A 24,951-nucleotide genomic window follows, 5' to 3' on the forward strand; every position below is an offset into this window, starting at 1 on the left:
CTGTGGAGAACAGTATGGAGTTTCCTCAAAAAACTGAAAATGGAACTCCCATTTGACCCAGTAATCCCACTCCTGGGAATATATCCGAAGAAACTAGAAACACCAATCAGAAAGGATATATGCACCACTATGTTCATAGCAGCACAATTTACAATAGCTAAGATTTGGAAACAGCCTAGGTGCCCATCAGCAGATGACTGGATCGGAAAACTGTGGTACATCTACACAATGGAATACTATGCTGCCATAAAAAAGAAGGAATTCTCATCATTTGCAGCAACCTGGATGGAATTGGAGAACATTATGCTAAGTGAAATAAGCCAGTCAATGAAAGAAAAATACCACATGATCTCACTCATTTAGGGATAGTAAAGAACATTATAAAGTGGTGAACAAAAAGATAGATACAGAGACAGTAAAGCATCAAACAGACTTTCAAAGTACAGGGGGAAAGTTTGGGAAAGGTGGGGGAGTTATGAAATCAAACGAAGGACTTGTATGCATGCATATAAGCATAAAAAATGGACGCAAAACTCTGGGGGGGGAGGGCATGTGTGGGTGTGGGGTGGGGGGGGTAATAGTAAGATATGTACACATATAATACCTCAATAAAAATATTTAAAAAAAAAAAAAAAAGAAAGAAAAAAAAAAAAAATAAGGGTATGGGAAAAACTATATTACACATTATCCAAATGTGCTCTGACCCAAATAACCTACTATGATAATCAAAATCACAGAAGGCATGAGCATTGAATTATATCAATTACTAGAGGTCTGGTGCACGAAATTCATGCACGGGTAGGGTCCCTAGGCCTGGCTGGCAATCAGGACCAATCGGGGCCTTCCGGCTGCCGGCTGGGACCTTCCTTCATTCCACACAACCCCCCAACCACATGGTCAGTGTGCATCATAGCGAGTGATTCAACTCCCAGTCTCCCAGTCGAACTCCTGAGGGATACCTTGCATATTAGCCTTTTATATATATAAAAAATAAATATATTGTTATTTTTAATGAAATAAAAAGATATATTCTTTTTATTAAGATAGATAGATTCTTAGTCACAAAGAGCAGGATTTTTCTAACACCAAATTATCTCCACATTAACAAACACATAATTTTCACAGCTAGAAATTCAGTACTGTTCTTCTCAGCAAGAATATTAAATGTATAATATTCAGCAACCACTATTTGGACAAAGTAATTTTTCATCCTCTTTCTCCCTTCAGGCATCTTAAAACCAATACTATTTATTATTAAATTCAGGAAACAAAGCATACACTACCAACCTCTCTTAATTCCCGAATCTGTTCTGATAGCCCTCCTATCTCAGAATAGGACACATTCCCAGGATCTTCATGAGACATGTTGTAAACCAATGGATCCACCTCTCTTGGCAAATACCTATAATGACAAAGTATGTATTTTTCTTTTTAAAATGAATTTTCTCTCAACCTACAGATAGAATATAAATGATGCAAGCACATTTTGGTGATTTTATTTTAAAATGTTTAAACTAATTAGGAATTAGTAAAAGGGAAGAAGTGGCAAAATATTCAGTGATCTCTAAAAACATATTTTGGATAAAATTTTCCCTCTGTGAAAATAAACTAAATAGAATCAGAAACTTACCTCATAATGGTTAGTGTAGTCATATCTAAAGCAACTCTTGTTCCTGGCTTCAGCTTACTTTTGTCAAGCTAATTTTGTAAAACAAAAGGAGTTAAACACTTAAAATGGGGAGAATATGTAGAAGCCAAATAATCATTTTTTACCCTGCAGAGAGAACTCTAATATTAGATCATTAGCACCATGCCATCAGAAGGCTATAAACATTATAATTCAAAGTTATTTCCATCGGCCCCTTTTGTGCAATCTCAGCATGAAATGTGAAATCACTAATACACAAAGTTTGAGATGTAAATGACCTTGTTTTTAAAGAAGGAATGGCCTTTAGTATTTTACTTTCAGAGGCTTATTAATATAGTTCTACTGATACGTACTCAGGCACTGTAGTACAGTGACTTCAGTAACTGCTACCAAGGCATTTATACAGAAATCTGTTAAGTGAACATTTTGGGAGAAGGAAAGTGGTGTGCCCATTGGATTTATTTTAAAAGCTATACCTTTTGGGAAGAATGTGTTACTTGATCATAGGAGATAAGGGGGAGATGCATTGTTTCCCCCTTTAGAGATTTTTAATAAACTGTTAAAAACAAAACAGCCATCATTATTTCATGCCTTTGCTCTATGCCAGACACTATGCTAACTGTATTATACTAGACTGAACTCTACTAAACTATTGGTATATTTGGGCAGAGTAACTTATTTGGCTAGAATTGGGTAGTATCTATCCAATAGGTTCGACCTCACATTCAGTTACTTTTCATAAATAAAGTTACTTTTTTTTAAAAAAGTGTTTTTATTGATTTCAGAGAGGAAAGGAGAGAGAGAGATAGAAACATCAATGATGAGAGAGAATCACTGATCAGCTGCTTCCTGCACACCCCACACTGGGAATGGAGCCCACAACTCAGGCATGTACCTTGACTGGGAATTGAATGGTGATCTCCTGGTTCATAGGTCGACGCTCAACCAATGAGCCACACCAGCCAGGCTAAAGTTACTTTTTCATAGATTAAAAAACTGCTTGCCAATACAATTTCAGAATCAAACAAATTACTAACTACTTACCACAGAATTTTGCAAAGAGCTCTAAGGTTAGGATTTAGTATCAATTACAATAAAGTAGAAGCAGGCAAAATACTAGGTTTAATATAATAGATTAAACTGAAAAAAATTGCAAGTGAGGTACCTGAAAAACAGCTAAAATGAGATCAATGTGAAGCTATTTCAACATTAACATCTATAAGAAATATATACTCTGGCTTTTCTAATATTTTCCAGTTTTCAAGTACTCTCTTGCCCTCATACAACCATGAAATATCTTTGAAATGCCAACTTTTTTCTTAGTTTATGTTTTTATTGATTTTTTAGAGAGAGGAAGGGAAAGGAAGAGAGAAACATCGATGTGAGAGAGAAAAACATCCATCGGCTGCCTCCTGTACACCCCTACTGTGGATAGAGCCCACAACCCGGGCATGTGCCCTGACTGGGAATCAAACTGGTGACTTCTTGGCCCATGGCATGGCATTCAACCAAGCCATACTGGCTAGGGCAGAAATGCCAACTTTTGGCATCCAGAGGGCCCTGAAAGGAACATAATCCTCTGTCAGACTAGGCATCTAATATTTTTTATTTGGAAAATGTCATTCCATTTATATGCTATGCAAAATTCTCAGATTAGAGTTAGTCCCTGGGTTAAATTCCATTCTACAGCCATGTTATATCAATGTTTATAAAAAACTGATATAACAAATACTCAGAGAAAGCTCCTTCCAAAGAACTTACAAGTACTAGTATGCTCTAAGGATACTTCGTAGAGAATAGGGCAGTGATCGGCAAACTCATTAGTCAACAGAGCCAAATATCAACAGTACAATGATTGAAATTTCTTTTGAGAGCCAAATTTTTAAAACTTAAACTTCTTCTAACGCCACTTCTTCAAAATAGACTCGCCCAGGCCGTGGTATTTTGTGGAAGAGCCACACTCAAGGGGCCAAAGAGCCGCATGTGGCTCGCGAGCCGTGGTTTGCCAACCACTGGAATAGGGGAATACATAAATTGGATTCAGAGGCTATTATGATTCAAAACCATTTGTTGGCATTTTTGATAACTGCAAAATAAAATGTGGAATTATTTCCATTTGCCTATTCTAATCTAAATGAACTCATACAAAATAAATTTAAGCTGTAGTAGTCTATAAGTAACATTAATATTTAAATATAAAACATAGGTAATTGACAGGATTTAATCCTCTTAAATCCATCTAGTTCTAAAAGTCTCTGATTTCTGCCTGGCCAGTGTGACTAAGTGGTTGAGCATCAACCCATGAACCATGAGGTCATGGTTTGATTTCTGGTCAGGGCACATGCCCAGGTTGCAGGCTTGAACCCGTCGGGGGTGAGCAGGAGGCTCACCGATTGTTATTTCCTTCTCATAGATGTTTCTATCTCTCTATCCCTTTCCCTTCCTCTCTAAAATCAATAAAAATATATTTTAAAAATAAAAAAATAAAAGTCTTTGATTTCTAAGTGTGTAGAGCTGACTGAGGCAACTAAGTACAGTAGAAAGTAGAGAATACCAGGAGTCAAAGGCCATGGTTTTAGTTTATAGGCTTTGCTAACAATTAGTTATATCTTAACAAATCACTTTTGGGAGTTATGGGCATAATACCTGACCTGCTTACCTCAAGAATTAAATAACTTTTATGAATGCACCTTGGCCAATTATAAAGCACTATACAAATTTAAAGTGTTACCTGTCGACGACAACCCACAACATATCTTGGTCCATTTGTAGCTTTAACAATGACTAGAGAAAAGAAAATGAAAGAAAACATTTAAAAATAGCAAGTAAAATGAAATATACCCACATTGATGGCACGCTGAGTTTTATTTTTGTCCTCCAAGAAGACAATACATAGTTGAAAGAAAATTAAATCTATGCAAGAATAGCATCTACCTTCACTATTGTGAATAATAAGCATTATAAGCATTTCAAAAGTTGGTGGTGCGGCAGAGTCCACTCTTTTTTCTTACTAATTAACAGTGTAATCCACTTACATTTTTCTTCAGTTAACTGCTTAAGTACTTCACCCACAATCTAAGAAAGAAAAAAGAAAGCATTATCTTTTGCCAACAGCTTAAAAACAAAGCAATTACCATCACCCCTTACACCCCAAACTCCATTACCTACCTGCCCAACACTTTGTAGGGCCTTCAGATCATTTTCAGACTTTTCATACTGCTTGGTAAGTTCTTTTAATTGTTCCCTTACTGAAATAATATAATTTGAACATTTTTAATTAAACAATAATCTTAGTGGGTTTAAGTTGCTAAGTCTCACTTTACTTAAGTTTGTCTATTTCATTTTACATATATTTTATATCCAATATATCAAAGTACAAAAGAAATAACGCTGTTTATAGGTGACACGTTTAAAAATGACATGTTACAGAGAAAGTATCATTTTTTTTTTTTTGATCGGCAATACTTAGTTGTTTAGGTACATTTTAGGCTACACTCTTGCAGATGTTGACACTGTGACACTTCCGGATTCGCCACTACAAATCCAAAGGATAAAAGTTAGACCCTTCCTCACCTCTTCACCTACTCGCATGGATTATTATTATTGCTCTCTGGCTTGCTACCTTAAAGAAGGGCAACAGGTTTGGTGCTCCGCGGAAGTATATGGTTATGAGCTTCATTTAATTCCATGAAGGTGCACTCTTAAAAAACTGCCAGTGTCCTTTTAGCTCAAGAGTTAAGGGAAACTTGTGTGCCTGGCGGAGTACCACTCGGAGCACGGGAAAAGACGGACGAGGAGGGTTCTGACGGCGGGCGGACGCCCTCCCAGGCTCCTCGCCCGGCTTTCCACTCCACTGACAGGTCAGCTACCCGAGTGCCATCTCTTGCTGGAGCAAGTACTTGACCCCCGTCTCTCCTTCTCGGGGGGCCGGGACCTCGCCAACACTGCCCACCCGGCACCCCACCTGGGCAGCATCCCCGGACGGCCCACTTCCCCTCGCCCCTCGGGTCCCTCTCCCACTCCATCCCAGAGCTGGGAATGCTCTTTCTGTCCCCTGGACCAGACCGGGCCACTTCCACGCCCGCGGAGGCCCTGCTTGCCAACCTCAGGGCGCGATGACAAAGCGCCTTGCCCCTGGACTGAGGCCTGCCCATCGCCTGGGCCAGGTGGCCGGGCTCCGTCCAAGGCCTCCGCCTCGTCAGAGACGCGGCGGGCTCAGGCCCGGGACCACTGTAGCAAGAGCGGTGCACTCACACTCCTTGAGGCGGCCGTCGATCTCCTTGTGCTCCAGCAGTTTCTTGCGGTAGTCCTGCAGCGCCTTATCTCTAGGGTCCGCCATGATGAGAAGCCGTCGCTCATAGGGGATGCCGGGAAGGGCCATGGCCGCCCGGGCGGGGGTCGGGGCGGGGCGAGGGGGGGGACAGCCTCCCTGGGAGGGCGGGTTCGTGGGAAGCCACGCCCCCTTTCTGTTGGCCCCGCCTCTCTACTCCCTCTCCTTTCTAGGACTTAGGCGTGCACTGAAGGAGGCCTCCGACCGCACTGCCCCCTGCTGGTCGGGATGGGTAAAGCAGGGTGCTGTTATTCTGGTCATTCCGAGAGACCTCGCTATTCTGAAATCACTGCTGTGCTGGAACCCACAAAAGGCTTTGTAATAAACTGAGTTCAGAATGAAGTAGGGAACGTGCAATCTTTATATATAGTTTTGATGGCCTATCGGTATAACACAGTCCTACTATCCAGGACCTCTAGGTACGGAAGGAGGCTATTTCATTCACTTATTCATTCAATGAAAGAGGTACTAAGGGTACACAATCTGGTGGGGAGATGAAAAAAAATAATCTCAGACCGTAATAAATTATATACTGTAATGTAAATACTTTTTAAAAAATCCTCACCCAAGGATATGCTTAGAGAGGAAGGGACAGAGAGAGAAACATCAATGAGAGAGAGAAACATCGATCAGTTGCCTTTGGTTGCCTTCTGTGCATGCCCTGACTGGGGCACCCGTATACTAGTATGTGCTCTGACTGGGAATCCAACTCGGTGCACAGTACCACAGTCATCCAAACTGGCCAGGCTGTACTGGAAGTAAAACATGGTAATGTTATAGAGCAAGGCGAGGAGAACTAATTTAAAACAGATATCTGAAATAAGGACCCAGTAGTGCAACAAACTGGAGAAGAACCTTCCAAGCGGAAGACACAACAAGTGCAAAGATCCTAAGGTGAAGAAGACCTCGGCTCATTTCAGAAACAGAAAGGAGGCCAACAAGAGGGGAAAGGGGTAGATTGTGGAGATGTGGGGCACAAGATAAAGATGCTCACGTAGGCTGAGTCAGAAATTTGAAGTCTGATAGAACTGTCTTTCAGATTTCTGTGCTTTTGGATAAATTATTTAATCTTCCAATAATCTGTAAAATGAGCATAATAATTGTACCTATCTCATAGGGATGCCATAGAGTATTAAATAAGATAGTATGCCTATAGCCATTAACATAATAAGTCTGACACATAGTAAGCATTCAATGATGTTATTTTAAATTATTTATTTTAAGGGTAGTAATGACCTCAATTTTTTGTGGGATAGGTCTCTGTAGCTGTACCTTTCCCAGCCTTGCTCTTGGGGAGAATTTATTGTTGTTCCAGTAGAATCAGTCAAATTCTCCAAAGTGAGTCCATTCGATTTCATCTCATCCACTGGCTCTGAATTTTGAGTTTAAATAGGAATGCCCTATCTATACATATAAAGTGTAAATTTATGTGAATTAAGTTATCAAACTCACATAAACGATGTCTTCAAATTTATTTGGAAAAGTATGTGTGTTGTGTGAATATTCTATTCTGTTTTTCTAAATATAACTGGGAATTGCAGCAGACAATAAACAAGGAAAATGAATTGAGCAGGAATAGTCCCTTCTCCCACTCAGCTGCAACTATTCTGGTCAAACGAGTCCATCCACATCAACATACAGCACCTCTGACATCAAGAAGTAAAGAAGAGAGGATAAAGCAGAGGAAAAAAGTCAGCACAGTTGGTTCAATTCAATAAGTATTTATGAGCACATACTAATGTGTGATTTCAACACCAATATTTTAGACCCCTTGACCCATATTCTCTTTCTCTCGCCCATCTGGCAAAATTCCAACTTCAGATGAGCCTATCTACTTTCCCCATGCTTGCATCAGAACAGCCCTGCTCCTTTTTTATATGTACCTGTAAGACTATTCCTCTCCATCAGAAAATGTAGCTCGATTTGTAATTATACATTCATAAGTCTGGTTAAATGGTTAGTGTCGTTTCCATCAGTAGACTATAAGTTCCAGGAAAACAAGGACTGTGACCATTTCTTGCTCATTATTGTATCCCCAGAAGATGGTTATATAGATAAATTCCTGAATGAATAAAGATGTAAGTATGTCAGACACCATGATAAGTAAGCAGAGATACAGAAAGACTAAGAAATGTCATCAGGACTCAAGGAACTTACAATATCACAGAGTTGAAAAGAAGAGATATGAGAAAGTAGGGCTAACTTGTTTTTTTTTTTTTGGGGGGGGGGGTCAATAAAAGAGATGAGATAGATTTAAATCTTCGAAGAATTATTTAAGGATAGTCTCCTACTTACCTATAATGTAGCATTGATGGATGTGTGGTTTTAAAACACGTACACACATTTTTTGGTATTCCCCACTTCCCCCCCACCATTCGTCAGATCTAGTGACGTGCTCTGAACAAGTAGAATACAGTGGGAGGGACAGTATATAATTAGAGACCAGGTCATAAAAAGCATTGGGGTTCCTCTTTATTCTCCCTTGGATCATGCCCTCTGTGGGAAGCCAGCTGTCCTGTGATGAAGACACACCAGCAGATCCATGGAGAGGCCCACATGGCAAGGGTCAGCCTGCAAGAAACTGAGGCCTGCTGCCAGCAGCCATGTGAGGGAGCCCAGCAAGCCTTTAGGTGACTGAAGCCCTAGTCCTGATTGCAACATCCTTAGGAACTGAGTCACGTAACCCGGTTCAGCTGTTTTTGAGTTGCTGGCCCACAAAAACTGGGAGATAATACATGTTTGTTGTTTTAGGCCACTAAGTTTTGTGATAATTTGTTACACAGTGACAGACAACTAATCCGACAGGAACTGATATTTTTCTAGAGAGACACTGGGAAATAGTACCAGGTAGGCAAGTAGCAACTGCTTGTACTCCCACATAGCCACAACACTCCAGTCTTTGAGAAATTTGTCATCCCACATATCCACCCGCAAATACCTACCAGAATGCACTTAATTAAATGTGTCTATGGCTAAGCAGTAAGGTCTCGAGGTAGGAATAGAAGTTAGAATTTGTAGGCTTTTTGGAAATACTCTAATCAAAGTCATACACAAAGATAGTTTCTTTAAAAAAAAAAAAAAAGTACCACAAGGTTTAGGTTATAAAAGAGGTGTCTACTGCCCCACCTTATTGTACCCTAGAGTTCCATTCCCCCAATTCTTTTTTTTTTAAATATATTTTTATTGATTTTAGAGAGGAAGGAGAAGGAAAGAGAGAAACATCAATGGTGAGAGAGAATCATTGATCTGCTGCCTCCTGCATGCCCCCCACTGGAGATTGAGCCCGCAACCTGGGCATGTGCCCTGACCGGGAATTGAACCATGACCTCCTGGTTCTTAGGTCGACGCTCAACCACTGAAACCACTGAACCACACCAGCCGGCACTATTCCCCAATTCTTTTATACATATATTTAAAAAGTAAGGATTGGCACATGTGATTATGGATGCTGGCAAGTTCAATATCTGCTGGGTCAGATGGCAAGCTGGAGGCCCCGGAGAGCAGATGTTCCAGTTTAAATCTGAAGGCTGTCTGCTATACAACCAAGAAAAGCTGATGTTGCAGATGATGTTCAAAGGGAACCTGCTGGAAAATTGTCTCTTGCTTGAGGTAGGCTCCGTTCCCCAATTCTTAAACATGTTTGTTGTTTTTTTAAATATATTTACCTGCATATCCTACCTAATAAAACAGTAATATGCAAATTGACCGCACCTTCGCTATGCCTAAGCCACGCCCACCAGCCACACCCACCAGCCAAAGCCATGCCCACCATCCAATCAGAGCGAGTATGCAAATAAACCTGACCAAGATGGCGGGTAATTTGCATACATAGGCGCCCAGAGCTGACCCCTGCCATTGGAGGCAGGGAGCTGGGTGTCCGCTCAGGCTCCAGGCCAAAAGCTGCTGGCAGCGGGTTTTGGCCTGGTGCATGAGCGGACCCCCTGCCATCGGAGGCGGGGAGCTGGGTGTCCGCTCAGGCTCCAGGCCAAAAGCCGCCAGCCGCGGCTTTTGGCCTGGTGCAAGAGCGGACCCCCTGCCATCGATTGCAGGGAGCTGGGGGTTTCTTCGGCCTGGTGCACGAGCGGACCCCCTGCAATCGATCCCAGGGAGCTGGGCATTGCTTCGGCCTGGGCAGGAGTGGACCCCCTGCGATTGATTGTAGGGAGCTGGGGGTCTGCTCCTGCCCAAGAGGCTTTCGGTCTGGGCAGGCCTGGGCAGGGGCTGAGTCTGTGATCAGAGGGAGATGGAGGTGCCCTTCCCAGGCCTAAAGCTTTGGCCAGAGGCTTTAGGCCTGGGCAGGGCCCAGCCCTCCATTGGTGTGAACTATAGAGGAAACACCTTTTCTGACTGCACATTGGCTAAGCTTCCTGTATGCCACTGGTAATATTCTTAGTAACTTGGGTAATAAGAATCCAAAAAGGTGATCTAGGGTTTTTCCATGACACTTCTGGAGAAAAAAACGAAGGTCCGCTGCTGGAGGGGCTAAGAAATATCATATCCTGCCCTAGCTGGTTTGACTCTGTGGATAGAGCCTCAGCCTGCAGACAGCAGAGTCTGGGTTCATTCTGATCAAGGGCATGTACCTAGGTTGCAGGCTCCTCCCTGGCAGGGGCCCAGATCAGGGCTCATGCAAGAGGCAACCAATCAAAGTGTTTCTCTCTGTCTTTCCCTCTCTTCCACATTCTCTAAAAGTCAATGGAAACATACCCTCAGGTGAGGATAAAAAATAAAGAAATCCATATCCTATGAAAGACACATCTTGAAAATGCCTAAAGAAAGTTGTCATTTTTTCTTGGTGAAGGAACTGGAGTCCGTGTTGATGAAAACACCTTGGTGGCTGCGGTGACTGGCAGTGGCTTCAGCAGTGGGGTGATAGGGCTGGTGCCTTCCCCTGACCAGCCTGGTTGCTTCCCACAAAGGGAGGCCAGACTGTGGCTTAGGTACGCTCCCTGTGGGGCGCGGGCCTAAGCCGTCAGTAGGACATCCCCTGAGGTCTCCCAGTATGTGAGAGGGGGCAGGTTGGGCTGAGGGACCCCCGACCCCCAGTGCACGAATTTCGTGCACCGGGCCCCTAGTTTCTAAATAATATGCTTATACTGCTATTTCTTGATAGCTCAATTTTAGGATTTATCTTTTGACTTCCCATATGGAAGATAAAGATTTAGCACTCATATCACTCTAGATCCCCACTTTCCCTAGCTTCATCCTCCATGCATACAATATATACAAGTTTTGGTTAAATCACTGTCCAACATTTTAAAAAATAAATTAGTTTATGTTTTAAATATATTGTTATTGATTTCAGAGAGGAAGGGAAATGGAGAGAGAGCTAGAAACATCAATGATGAGAGAGAATCATTGATAGGCTGCCTCCTGCTGGGGATTGAGCCCGCAATCTGGGCATGTGCCCTTGACCGGAATCAATCCCGGGATCCTTCAGTCTCCAGGCCAATGCTCTATCCACTGAGCCAAACCGGCTAGGGCTATCCAACATTGTCTTTTTACTGTGGGGTGATGTAAGTCAAGCAATATACTATAGTTATGTTTGCTTTATTGTAAAACTGTTTTGTACTTCTTGGAATGAAAAGCTGCCTCGTTTTAACCATGTGCTTAGTTTTGCCTGGCTGGTTAGAGCGTTGGCCCTTGGGCTGGAACCCAGTCAAGGGCACATGCCTCCATTGCAGGATCTATCAGGGCACAAGGGGGAGGCAGCCAATCAATGTGTCTCTCTCACATTGATGTTTCTCTCTCTCTCTGTCTCTCCCCCTCTCTTCCACTCTAAAAATCAATGGAAAATAGATCCTTGGTTGAGGATTAACAACAACAACAAAGATGTGCTTAGTTGTTGTTGTTGTTGTTAATCACTTTTTCTTCCCAGCTTTACAATTGTGAACTCCCTCTGAATAACGTTTTTCAGAAAGTCAGTCAGGCCGAAACCGGTTTGGCTCAGTGGATAGAGCGTCGGCCTGCGGACTGAAGGGTCCCGGGTTCGATTCCGGTCAAGGGCATGTACATTGGTTGCGGGCACATCCCCGGTAGGGGGTGTGCAGGAGGCAGCTGGTCGATGTTTCTCTCTCATTGATGTTTCTAGCTCTCTGTCCCTCTCCTTTCCTCTCTGTAAAAAGTCAATAAAATATATTTAAAAAAAAAAAAAAAAGAAAGTCAGTCGGATGAGGTGTCTGGAATTGGAACACATCCAGTCCTGTGTTCCCCAGAGACACTCCTCTGGAGGCCTTAGTCTTCTTGCTCTAATCCGGGCTCCCAGGGGGTTGCATAGCTCTCTCCTAGAACTTTTTTTAACTCCTCTCCTATGTGCTACCTTTGCTTTTCTGATACCCAGGTCCCCTTATTTTTGTTCACTCATTTGTTTGGACAGTATTTTTCTGGAAAAGGATTTAAAGATGTGCATTATTCTTCATAGCTAACAACATCTTAATTCTATTCTCATAGCTGACTAATAGTTTGGCTGGCTATGGAATTCTCTCCCAATTTTGAACGCCTTGCCCCATTGTCCTGGAGCTCCTGATGCTTTTGTAGTTGCCCTTCTGATTCTCAATTCTTTGTAGGGACCAGGTTTTTTGCTTTTCTTTCTGAAAGTTTTATCTCTGTTAAGGGCATTTTCCATTCCTAGAACTGGTATTCAATGTGCCCTATCAATCTAGATAGCCATCCTTCAATTTTGGCTATTTTCTTGAATTACTTCTAAGATTATTCTCTCCTCTGTTCTCATGTTCTCTCTTAGTGGTACTCTTATTTGTCAGACCCTGTTCTCCTTGAATTAATCTTCTATTTTTTCTATCTCTTCTCATCTATTTCTTTTTATTCCTCTGTCCTTTTATTCCACTATCTAGGATATTTCCTCAATGTTTCTTCTAAAGTTTTTGTTGAAACTTTTTATTTTGGTTATCGGATATTTAGTTTCTAAGAACTCTTTCTTGTTCTCTGATTGTTCTTTTTTATAAAATCCTGTTTTTAAGTCTTCGACAATATTGATTACAGCTTTTTGTTTGTCTTCCTTTCTTCCCTTGTTGTTTCCTCAATGTTCCTTTCTTTCCTATTTCTTTTGGTCTCTGTATTTCATAATTGGAGGCTTTCCCTAACAATCTGGCCAGCCTTGGTCTTCTGGCACTAAAATAAAAAGGTAGTAAGTAGAATTCTGAAAGTGTGAATGGAAGGGATCAGCTGTTTTGATGTTTTTGATGCCACTGTTTATTCCTTGAAGAATTCTCCACCTCTTTGAGAATGGGAGAGGAGAGAATCAGGCCTGATGGGGGCAAGTGGGAAGCAGGTGTAGTTTAAGGTCAGCGGTTTTGGAACTGAGCCTGACAGGTGGTTTGCTGGAGGCAGGGGAGGAGTTTTAATATTCAGCATGAAAGGACTTCACAATCCACTGTCCCTCCCCCTCCCACTTCCCCCACACGCATTTTGGAACTTTCTCTCTTTCCTCTTCCTGGAATGGTGCTAAGTAGAGCCCTGGGTTTGTAACCACTCTTGTTTCTTAACTAAATAACCCTGATCCTAAAGTACTTGCTAAATGAATTTTAGATAACTTTATTTCTTTTTTAATGAATCAACTGGTAGTTGATCCCTTATTTTCTAATCAGTTTTCCAACATCCATACCTTTTGTGAATTTTCTCTTGTCAATTCTATGGTGTCCTTTCCCCCATCCACAATTACTCCTGCCCAATATGATGGCTCTGCTTCTAAGCTTTTAGAGTTTGAATCATAATCACACATTGCCCTGTGACATCTCATGCTGTTATTATCTCTTCAAGTTTGTTAGCTAATTTATTTGTACATTCATTCAGAAGTCATCTTGTGAAGCACATACATCAGTGATGGCGAACCTATGACACGCGTGTCAGCACTGACACGCGTAGCCATTTCTGATGACACGCGGCCGCATGCCGAGGATGAAACATTTGCGACTAGAGTCTTGGAGTTAGTTTTTTTCCTCAAAGTGACACACTGCCCGAGTTATGCTCAGTTTTTTGGCGAAGTTTGACACACCAAGCTCAAAAGGTTGCCCATCACTGACATACATAATACTAAGTGCTGGGGAACCTGAGACTACCAAGGCAGGTTCCCAAACCCATCTGTTGAATGGGAGAAACCTAAACATAAACATAGAGTTCCTTGCATGTGGTAAGCACAATTATGTGACCTCATGGAACCAAAGAGGAGGAACCTAACCTAACCAGAGGAGGGGTTAGGGAGGGAGCCAAGTGAAGCGAAGGTGATGGGTGTAGAACAGGGGAGAAGACATTTCTGGAGAGGGAACAGGCTGAGCAAAGACGTGGAGGCTGGAAGCAAGGTCCATGTGGGAAATTGTTAACCGTTCACTGACCTATAGTCAGAGAGGTGTTGGAGATGAAGCTGGAAGTAGGTGGGGCCAGATCATGGGGACCTTGAATGTCATACTGAGAATCTTAGATTTTATTCCTTAGGCCGTCATGAGTATTGAAGATTTTAAACAGCAGTGGGGCCCAGTCAGATTTGCAATTTTGAGAAAACAGGCTAGTGTGGAGGCGGTTTTCTGAGGGGTCCATACCTAAAGGCTGGATGATCAGTTAAGGAAATGTGATAGTCAGGTGAGCGACAATAAGGGGTAAAACTAAGTGGTTGATCATAAAGATGAAAAGGAAGAAATAAATAAAAGACATAATTGGCAGAATTTGGTTTATCCACAGGTCATGGGAAGTGAAAGAGAGGGAGAAACTGAAGATGGCTTTCGCTTCTTGGTGTCTAGATATGGATGGTGGTGTGACCAAACATTTCTGAGAAAACCAGATGGGTGTGTCCAATAGGCAGTTAGATTTTGAAGCTCAAGGGAACTATCTGAACTGGAAAATGATCTGGGAGTCATCAGCATAGAGGAGGTATTTAAAATCATGAGGTTGGGCCCTGACCAGTTTGGCTCAGTGGATAGAGCATCGGCCTGTGGACTTAAGGGACCCGGGTTCGATTCCAGTCAAGGGCATGTACCTTGGTTGCGGGCACATCCCCAGTGGGGAGTGTGCAGGGGGCAGTTGATGTTTCTCTCTCATCGATGTTTCTGACTCTCTATCCCTCTCCCTTCCTCTCTGTAAAAAAATCAATAAAATAAAAAAATAAAATAAAATCATGAGGTTGGGCAAGTTTCTCCAGGGGAGAATATAGATGAAGAAGAGCCCTGAACAAAGGATAGACTCCTTAGAGGTGGGCTGGGGGAAAGCTGGTGAGAGAGAGAGTGAAATAATACCAGTGAGAAATACAAGGATTATCTGGAGTATTTAATACATAGGAAATTTAACTAAAGGAGGGAGGAATCAGCATTGTCAACGTGCAGCAGAAATTTCATGATGTCATGAAAATGGTCATTAGACTTGGTCAGGTAAAGAGCATTTGCAGGAGGGTGGGGAAGGAAACCAGATTGCACGGTGGATTAAGGTGTGAATGGGAAGTCAAGAAGTGAGGTCAGTTACTATAGATAGCTTGCCTTTTCAGGAACATTCTGTAAATAAAGATGGTGAAGATAGAGCTTCGGTGGCATATCTCCCCAACTCAGATGATCTCAAGCATCTTGAGAGAAAAGTATAGCAATGTACCATGTGTGTATTTGTATTGAATAACTATTAAATAAGTAGATTTAATCAAATATCAGCACCAAACTTTCAGATTTTTATTTAGCCTTTCTTCCTTGTGTGTCATAATATTCCTTTCCTTTGACCAACATTTTTTTCTTTGAATTATTTCTGTCCCATCTATTCAATACCAGATAATGTTTAGGTACTGGGAAGCTTCCCACAGAAATCTTCATGTCTCATTTCAAGCTATTTCCGGCTTTGGTCATTAAAAAAAAAAAAAAAAAAAGCTGATATTTGCACAGTAATCAGAATTCCATCAAGAAATGCTGTGTACATTAAATCTAAGTCATGTTATTGTTGTAATGACTAGTATTAGAATAACAAGGTGTAGCCTTGTGCATCTCTGAAAGATTTAATGTTTAGCAAAGGTATAATAGATGGGAGGCTGGAATTAGAGAAATAAAAGGTTGAACTATGTACCCTGTGGGTACTCCTTAATTAGTTTTTGAATGACTAATCAGTTATTTAATGGACTACAGAACACAGGCAAGACGAGGTGGTTGCCAGAGCAGGCACAGTTGGAGTAAGCTCACACAAAGGTCCAACTTGAAGGATTCTCAGGGAAATGTGAGTGATAGTTATACAGTATGTATAAACTGTATTTTATACCTCCTAAAATCTTCTATAAATCAGGAAGGAAAAATTATAATTTTCAAAAAAATAAAAGTAAGATCCAGCCATCCCACTTCTGGTATATATTCAAAGAAAACAGAAGACATATTTGCACTCCCATGTTCATTGCAACATTATTCACAATTGCCAAAGTTTGGCAACAACCTAAGTCTGGCAATGGATAAATGGATAAAGAAGCTGTGGCATACATATACAATGGACTATTATGCAGCCACGAGAAGGAAGGAAACCCTGCTACAACCATTTGCTACAACAATGGGTGGAACTTGAGAGCAGCATGCTAAGTGAAATAAGCCAGAGGAAGACAAATACTACATCGTATCACTTATATATGGGCTAATAATTTTTAAAAAGTAGAACTCATTGAAATGGAGAGTAGAAAAGTGGTTTCCAAGGGTGGGAGGGGGCAGGGGAGGACAGGGAGAATAGGGAGAGGTTGGTAAAAGGGTACAAACTTTCAATTATAAAATGAGTAAGGTATGAGGATCTAATGTATAACATGTGATTATAGTTGATACTATAGTTGATAACACTGTATCGTGTAACTGAAATTTGCTAAGAGAGGTGAACTTAAATGTGTTTTTTTTTGGGGGGGAGGTTAAATTATGTGGGGTAATGGCTGTGTTAATTAACTCTATGGGGGGAATTCCTTTCACAATGTCCATGTGTATTAAATCACCACAATGTACATTTAAATAACTTACAATTTTATTTGTCAATTATATCTCAATAAAGCTAAGAAAAAAAGGACAATAAAGTAAAAAAGTTGTCTTATATAGTGACTGTTTATAAGTTTGCTGGAAATTTGTTCTGGGAAAGAGTTTGAGTCTTATGGAATAGAGTTTCCATCCCGAGAACAATGACACTTTTAACTCTTCCAAATTACAGGCTATTGCATCAGGGTGAAATCCAGAGCTGATTCATGTTCCGATTGCTTCCTTCTGTATTTTAGTCTTTATTCATGTAGTTTCCTCTTTCATATTGTGTCTCTCACTTTGATGGCCTAATCTTCAGATATTGATGCTGTGGTCACATGAAAAATATTCATTCATTTTACAAACAAGTGCAGGAAAACTCCTTGTTAAGATCTCTACGTGTCACCAGGCATGTTTGAATCATAATCCCTGCTAAGGCGTTTAAAGAAATCACACCCAGTGGTAGAAACATAAAGTAGAAAATTTCATAAAAGATTACATACTCAGTTCCACGGGGTGTTCTCCCACATGCAAGAACTGGGCCTTGTACATTGTTACGTCTAATGCCAAGCTCAGCCTGGCATAGAGTTAATTTATTGCATTACATGCCAGTCTGCTTGACAGTGATGGACAGAGCATGTGATTTTAAATAATGTATGTAAGCATTTTAAGCCTATTTTTCTCAGCTAGAAAATAGAAGAATACCTATTTTGGGCCTATCATATCCTAAGCTACTTCATTAAATGACAGCTTTTTTTTAAAAAAAAAGACCAAAAACAAAAAAGATAATTTGATATACTTGAACTTTTAATGTGTAAGATGTTGGGAAGCTTTCCAGTTTCACCGTAAAAATAACAAAAGGCTGATAGACTAGTCCCCATAGCTGGGAATCAGAGGACCTGGCTCTACCCAGGACCCAGCTCAGTCCTGGCTCCCACCACTCACCTCCCTGCCTGTTTCCCCTTATAAAGTCAGAGGGGAGCCTCCACCTTCGCTGTCCCCTTGGACTATGGAACTGGCCAGTACGTATAAATACACACCAGAGTTCAAAGGTTAAAAAAAAATGCAAAATATTTTACGAATAATATTGAGTCTATTTTGAAATATTTTGCATACATTGGGCAACATAAGCCACTAACACCAATGTCACCTGATTCTTTTTGCCTTTTTGATGTGACTATGAGAAAAACTAAATACATATACAGCTCAGAGTCTAGAGATGATCACTAACATCCCTTTCAGCTTTGACAGACAGCTGGGGGTGGGGGGGGTGGGGTGGGGTGGGGGCACTGCCAGGGACGCGAATTTCGAATTTCGCACGGTTCGATTTCCTTGCGTGGACCCGGCAGGTCGGGCCCGGAGAGCGCGCGGCGGGGCGGAGCGGAGAGGACCCCGACGGCGGCGCGGGGGCTGCGGGCGGGCGGGCGGGCGGCCGGGCCTAGTCTCCCCGCTCGCGACGTCAGGGAGGCGGGGGCGCGGCGGCTCGGCGGGCGGGTCCGGGAAGCGGGCTCGTTCGTCAGCCTCGCGCGCGAAGCAGGAAACCGGCAGGAGGCCCCGGGCGGCCGGCGCGGGCGCCGGGGCACGTCCGCAGGTTCCGCGGGGAGGTGGCGGCCGCTGAGAGGCCGGAGAGCCGAGGGCGGGCCTGGGAGGCGGCGGGGAGGTGGGGCGCGGGCGGGGCCGGCCCGCGCGGGCTTCATCTGCGGACGCACGGCCTGCTCCCCAGGGCTGGTTCTCCAGGGCGCCGGGCGACGACCGGCCGGACCGGCCATGGACCGCCGCTGGGGCTTCCTGATCGGCCTCCTGAGTGCCGTGTGGCTGCTGCTCCGCTCGGGCCACGACGAGCCGCGGCCCCCGGAGACGGCGGCGCAGCGGTGCTTCTGCCAGGTGAGGGGTGCGCGCGGCCGCGCTGACCGTCCCGGGGCTCCCCAGCCCCGTCCTGCGCTGCGTCCCGCGCGCCCCGGCGGGGGAGGTGCTGGGGTGCATCTTTGCATCTGCACCCGCCGGGAATGAGGCCCCCCCGCCCCCCCGCCCCCGTGCCCCTGCTCCCTGGCCGGGGCTGAGCCCTCTGCTGGGTCGATGTGGACAGCTCTCCCACCGCAGCCCGGACCTCGGCGCGCTCTCCCGCGCTCGGGATCAGGCGTGGGGCGAGGGGGGTGGGTGGGTGCCGTATGTTTCCACCGAGTTGACTTCTGCGTCTTTGTCGGTCTTCCCTCCGCAGAGAGGCTGTGCACAGGGTGCAGGCACACGCAGTATTTTCTATTTCCACAGAAGCTGGGTCTTTCTAACTTCCAACTGGACCTGCGTACGCTGTGCCCGTGCCGGGTGCCCCCGCCAGCCTTTCGGGCCGCGACGGGCTTTCGCGGGGGGCGGGGTGTGGTGTGGTGCTGCTGTCAGATCTCGTCGTCGGGCGGGGAATGGCTTCCGGGGGCTTCTCTGTGTCTAAGCCCAGTGCCTGCTGTCTTTGGGGTCGCCGCACCTCTTGGCGCCTCGCCCTGTGCGGTTTTTCGTTTCCCTTAATAATGTCATGAGGTTCTCTTACCGCGATGCCCATTGAATCGGGCTGGTAACAGATTTGATCTCGAGCACATTATGGTCATTTCCTTGTGTTAGGGATGAGCAAAAAAAGCCAAAGAACTTTCCAGGTTTCTGAATCTCCAAGTTCTGGTATTTTAATGTCATGACTCTTAACCCTTTGCACTCGCTTGCTTTTTTCTAGATTCCTTTATTCTAATGCTAACCGTGTCGAGTCACACTCGACATGCGAGTGCAAAATTAAAGTCACCGTTTAGTTGGCTTCTGTGGATGCAAATGACGAGATTGAGGGTAGGCATCCAAATGGTTCCTTTTAAGTGGATTTTACTATTCATTTATTGTCGGAAACAACAGTTTATGTTTGTAAAGGCAATGGTACGGTTTCCCAGAGGATGGGAACACTAAGTATCAGGAGAGGAGGAGAGATCTTTTTCACCGCTTTATATCCGCGGGTCTTGTTTTGTTTTGCTTAGGGATTTGGGTGTCAGGTGTTATCTGGCACCTTGTAAGGTAAGTTACAAAGAAGTTGCTGCTTTACAACTGAGAGATTGAAAAGCTCCTTTACCTTCAGTGATTTTGAACAGCACACAGTATTTCAATAGGAAAAGGATCGTTTTTCTTTGATCACAGAAATCCTGTAACACAAAGTTTAAACATTTAAAAATAAGTAATGTAGAAATAAGGCCTGTGGTGTTGAAAGAAGATGCCCAATATAACGTTTTCAACTGCGTTCTAGAAATTGGATAATGGAGTAAAATTTCATGTTGAGCTTTTCATCTTTCACTCCCCCCCCCCCCCCCCGCCCGATAACCTTTTCACATATCTAAAATTGGGGAGCTTTTAAATTTTAACATTTATTGATTGATTGATTTGAGAGAGAGAGAGAGAGAGATTTGTTGTTCCACATATGCATTCATTGGTTAATTCTTGTGTGTGCCCTGACCAGGGGATCAAATCCACAACCTTGGCACATCAGGACGATGCTTTCTCCCTTCCCCCTGACCCCCACCCCTGCTCTCAAATCTATAAAAAAAACAAAAAAATAAAAAAGAGCTAAAAAAGGAGTTGTTCTAATCTACTCTATCAACAAATGAATACTTAATGTTCTTTTTTTATGGTCACAGAACAATAAAATTAATATAACTTAAGTTATTTGCCAAATAAAGTATACTCTGAGCATGTTTAAAAAGTATTTCAGATTCGTATGAGTTTGGGGAATATATTCTTACAGTGCTTTAGAAAAAAAAATGATGTCTGTGGTAGGACTAGAAGTTGGTGGTACACAAGGAAATTATTTAGAAAGTATTTTTTGTTTTGTCTTTCATTGAAAACTGAAGTTCACCTCTAACCAGAGAACAGTGAACAAGCAGGCCAGTGTTATTTCTTTTCTTTTGCCTTTTATACAGTATTTTGGTATTCAGTTCAAACCAGTCAGAATCAATGGAGAAAGCAATTGCGGCTCCTTCCATGGCTGACTTTTGGTTATCTAGTTCTGTGTTCTATTGGGGCTACAGATGTAAGGTTTTTGGGAATTTTTACTTTAAAATTTCTTGAAAACTTGGCCTCCCCCCCCCCCGGCCCCCCCCCCCCCCCCCCTCCGCCATTAAAAACTTGTTGTAGGCTGCTTTGGGGAATAAGATCCCTTTCACTGGAAGTATTTTAACAGTGGTAAGGTAATAATAGTGATTAACATTTTACTTTGTCATTTTATTTTATTTTATTTTATTATGTTTTTATTGATTTTAGAGAGAAAGAAAGGGAGAGGGAGAGAGAGAAACATAGACTGGTTGCTTCCTGCATGTCCCCTACCAGGGATCCAGCCTGCAACACGGGCATGTGCCCCAACCAGGGAATCAAACCGTGACCTCCTGGTTCATGGGTCAACACTCAACCACTGAGCCACACCAGCCAGGCTAAATTTTTAATTTTATAATACTTTTAGATTTGCAGAAAAATCATGAAGATAGTACAGAGTTTCCATATACTCCACACCTAATTTCCTCTGTGATTAACATCTTACATTAGTATGTTACATATATTACAATTAATGAACCAATATTAACACAGTATTCCTAACTAAAGTCCATATTTTATTCAGATTTTCTTGGTTTCCCCCTAATGTCATTTTATTTTGATATCAACATTTTGAGATAGGAACTGTTACTGTTTCTATTTTGTATTCAGATAGGAAACTGAGGCCTAGAGAGGTTAAAAAATGCAGGTAAGGAAACAGCAGATAAGTAGTAGAGATGGGATTCGACCCTGGCTCAGAGCCTGTGTGCTCACCTTTGTTATCCGCTGCCTCCTCCTGGAAGGAGTGTAGGAGGGGACTGTTGTGTTGCTTGGGAGGTTGCAACAGAAGCCTTCCAATTCTTAAGAAACTAGGACTTAAAACTGGGTGATGTTATATCAGGCCTACATTGGTTCTCAAATCTACCATTCCTCAACAAGGGCCTTTTAATTGCCACTTATTAATTTGGGCCCCTACCCATGGCCTGAAGCCTAGAGCAGTAAGTTTCACATTTTAGCATGCATCAATCATGTTGTGTGTGGGGTGCGTGTGTGTGTGTGTGTGTGTGTGTACATTTTTAAAAAATTCAGATTTCTGTGGCATGGCCAGATTTCTGTTGCACTTTTGGGAACAGGAGTAGTAGTTATGTAAGCAGGTTTAGTACATTCTGAGGACAACATCACGTCATCCTTGTTATGTGTCCGCACCTGTCTTTTGGTTTTACTTTAGGTAATAGGACGTTGCTTCGTTTCCAAGATTCAACTCTGGGTCTATTGACTGGATTTCTGCCTTAGTCTTCCTTGGGACTCTATTGTGGTAACATGACTGGTTCTCTAGTTGCTAGAACCGGGTGTGGTGTTATTCCTGCCAGACTTCCTGCCAGGTTTCAGGTTCTGCTACCTGTTGGCAGGCTTATCCAAATGGCCAGATGACTTAGGTCCCCAAATTCCTTCCTGTCTCTTCTTTGCTGAGCTCTCTCTATCTAGTGGTCCCCGTTCTGCCTCCTTAGCTGCCCTGCTACCTCTTGTTGTAGTTGGGGAAACCTCCGACTCAATTTCTAAGGTAAGAAGATTTAAAAATGTACCATTTAAAATTTGGCAGGTATAATACTCTGCCTCCTCGCCTTTTGAGGTCTCTGGGCTATATGCCACCTTTGCCTGGGATGCATCTTGCATTCCTTTCTGGTTTGGGGCTTCTTATAGCTTCCTTTGTAATGAGGATGTGGATCAGTAGAATGTTGGATGCCAAGGGTTGTTATCTTTGCAGCTTGCTTTCCTTGCTCTGTGAGTGCACGCCTGCCGCTTGAGCCGGTGTGGTCGGGGGCACCATAGACATGGTGGTACATAAGTCTAATTAGGCAGTGCAGTGCTTGTCTGCAGTGAGAGTGACAGTGCACAGCGGTCCTTCATTCATTCACCCGCCCATTCCACAAATAGTTATTGATCATCTACTGTGTGCATTCTAGAAGTTCAGCAGTACCAAGTTCATACAAGGGAGAACAAACATGATTTCACTCTCAGGGACTTTAAACTGCAGTGGGTGGGAGTGAAATAGAAAAATTCAATACAATGAAGTGATTATCATGTGGAAGACTACGTGGACTGTCGTGGGAGCACATGGGAGGGGTGGTTAACCCAACAAGGGGTGAGTGGTACCCCAGGGGCAGCTTCTCAAAAGAGGTGATGCTTAGGCTTGAGTGTTGAAGATAGATTTTGTCTTAAAAATGAATTCCTCAGGAGGAAACATGGATTGTTTCAAACCCTTTCTCTCAAGTATTTTATGTGTTTGTTTCTTTTTGTGACTTAATGTCTCTATCTGGCATCTGTCCCTTTGGCCTTTGTAGTCTTTTTTTTTTTATTAATTTCTTTATTGATTAAGGTATCACATATTTGTCCTCATCTCCCCATTCCCATCCCACCCCCCTGTTGTCCTTAACCACTGGTTAGGCTCATATGCATGCACACAAGTCCTTTGGTTGATCTCTCCCCTTTACCCCCACCCTCCCCTACCCTCCCTCTGAGTCCCAACAGTCTGATCCATGCCTCCCCGTTTCTGGATCTGTTCCGTTCATCAGTCTATGTTGTTCATCATTTCCCCTAGATGAATGAGATCATGTGCTATTAGAAATACACTTATAAGAACCGAAAATGAGACAAGCAATAATGGTTATGCTGAAAGGCAAATGAATCAGTCTGTAGTGAGTTTCTTTCTGGGCCAACAGTTCTTTTGAGACCCAATTTCAATGTCAAACAGTTCCTTATGTGTACATGTCAGCAATGACATTTCAGTTCTGGATGGTGGACAAATGGTGGTAATGCAGGTTTGACTCTCTCTGGTTTGGTCCTGGGCAACCTGTAGTGACGCACAGCTTTGGCCTTTGTAGTCTTTGTGTCAGTTATTCTTTGTATAATATTTTGTATTCTGCCACGACCTTCACGGCGAGTTCAGGATGACGTGCAGGAGGGCCGACGACACAATATGCTATACAAGAAATATGAATTTTGAAGGCATTGGGGGGCCAGGTGGAAACCTCTTTCGTGAAGAGGCTCATGAATTCCAAAGTCCGGATCCTGCCCCCTTTCATTCACTTTGAATACACATTTGCCCCTTAGCAATGCATACAGGCAGATCAAAGGTAAAGTTTGGTAAGCAATGTAAGGATTATCAGGTCAGGAAATCACCTCGAGCCATCGCAATCATAGCAGGAGCAATGGTTGAGCGTGAACGTGGTCCTGTGCACCGAAAGGTTGCAGGTTCAATTCCAGGTCAGGGAACATACCTGGCACATACCTGGGTTTCAAGTTGGATCCCTGGTCAGTGCTCCTAAGGAAGGCACATGACTGATTCCAGCTGGAATCAACGTCCATTGGCCTTCCTATGTCTCTTTTGTACTTTTATGCAAATGCTTGTTAAGCTTTGGCCGCCAGCATATCCAACGGGAGGAACAGTAGCTATTTCATGCCCTTTAGAAGTTCTGCTTTTAAAACTCAAAAGAAAGAGGTGTGAAAAATCAAATCATCTAGGTTAGCAGCACTTTTGTTTTGTTGATACCCAGAATTAGGACTCTGAGGTTTTTGTATACTCAGAGAACTTTTAACAGAAAACAAGGGCATATTTGCATATGAATTGAAAATAGTTATTACAGTGACAAATATGTAGACCAGATTTCTAGAAACTGAATTTTAGTCTAAAACAAATAAGACTAGGCAAGGTAAAAAAAATCTTAACTCTTGAATATTGCTGTCATCATTCAAGTATTCTTATCTCTTAGGTGAAAAATTTTCATTACTGTTTTGTGATAAAGGCAGTATAGGATTTTATATATTCTAAAAGAAAACATCTAAATTCAGTATTTCAGTAAAGTATTATTTGCTTCCTCACCATTAGATTAAATTTTTTGCCCTAAAATATAATCAAAAGTGGCTTATAATGTAAATATTTAACCCAAAGTCTGATAAGGATCTCTCTCATTTTT

At 42.7% G+C, this 24,951-nt stretch overlaps 2 protein-coding genes across 4 annotated transcripts in view; one reads left to right on the plus strand and one right to left on the minus strand.

Annotated features, from left to right (window-relative positions):
* Positions 1-6,038, minus strand: part of PSMC6 (proteasome 26S subunit, ATPase 6) — a 30,981-nt gene extending 24,943 nt beyond the window's left edge. For 2 of the 3 annotated variants that reach the window (XM_028141759.2, XM_008139049.3), the window contains exons 1-6: positions 5,903-6,038; positions 4,817-4,896; positions 4,684-4,723; positions 4,380-4,432; positions 1,631-1,698; positions 1,288-1,402 (exon numbers count right to left, since the gene is read on the minus strand). In XM_028141759.2, coding sequence (XP_027997560.1) covers positions 1,288-1,402; positions 1,631-1,698; positions 4,380-4,432; positions 4,684-4,723; positions 4,817-4,896; positions 5,903-6,029 — 483 coding nt within the window. In that variant the 5' untranslated portion in view covers positions 6,030-6,038. The remainder of the gene's footprint in view (positions 1-1,287; positions 1,403-1,630; positions 1,699-4,379; positions 4,433-4,683; positions 4,724-4,816; positions 4,897-5,902) is intronic. The other variant, XM_028141760.2, reaches the window with a different exon arrangement.
* Positions 6,039-18,436: 12,398 nt separating this feature from the next.
* ERO1A (endoplasmic reticulum oxidoreductase 1 alpha) overlaps positions 18,437-24,951 on the plus strand; it is a 50,034-nt gene continuing 43,519 nt past the window's right edge. Inside the window, exon 1 of the mRNA XM_054716066.1 lies at positions 18,437-18,817. Coding sequence (XP_054572041.1) covers positions 18,701-18,817 — 117 coding nt within the window. The 5' untranslated portion in view covers positions 18,437-18,700. The remainder of the gene's footprint in view (positions 18,818-24,951) is intronic.

This window comes from Eptesicus fuscus, chromosome 5 (assembly GCF_027574615.1).
Source record: "Eptesicus fuscus isolate TK198812 chromosome 5, DD_ASM_mEF_20220401, whole genome shotgun sequence".
Taxonomy (NCBI): Eukaryota; Metazoa; Chordata; class Mammalia; order Chiroptera; family Vespertilionidae; genus Eptesicus; species Eptesicus fuscus.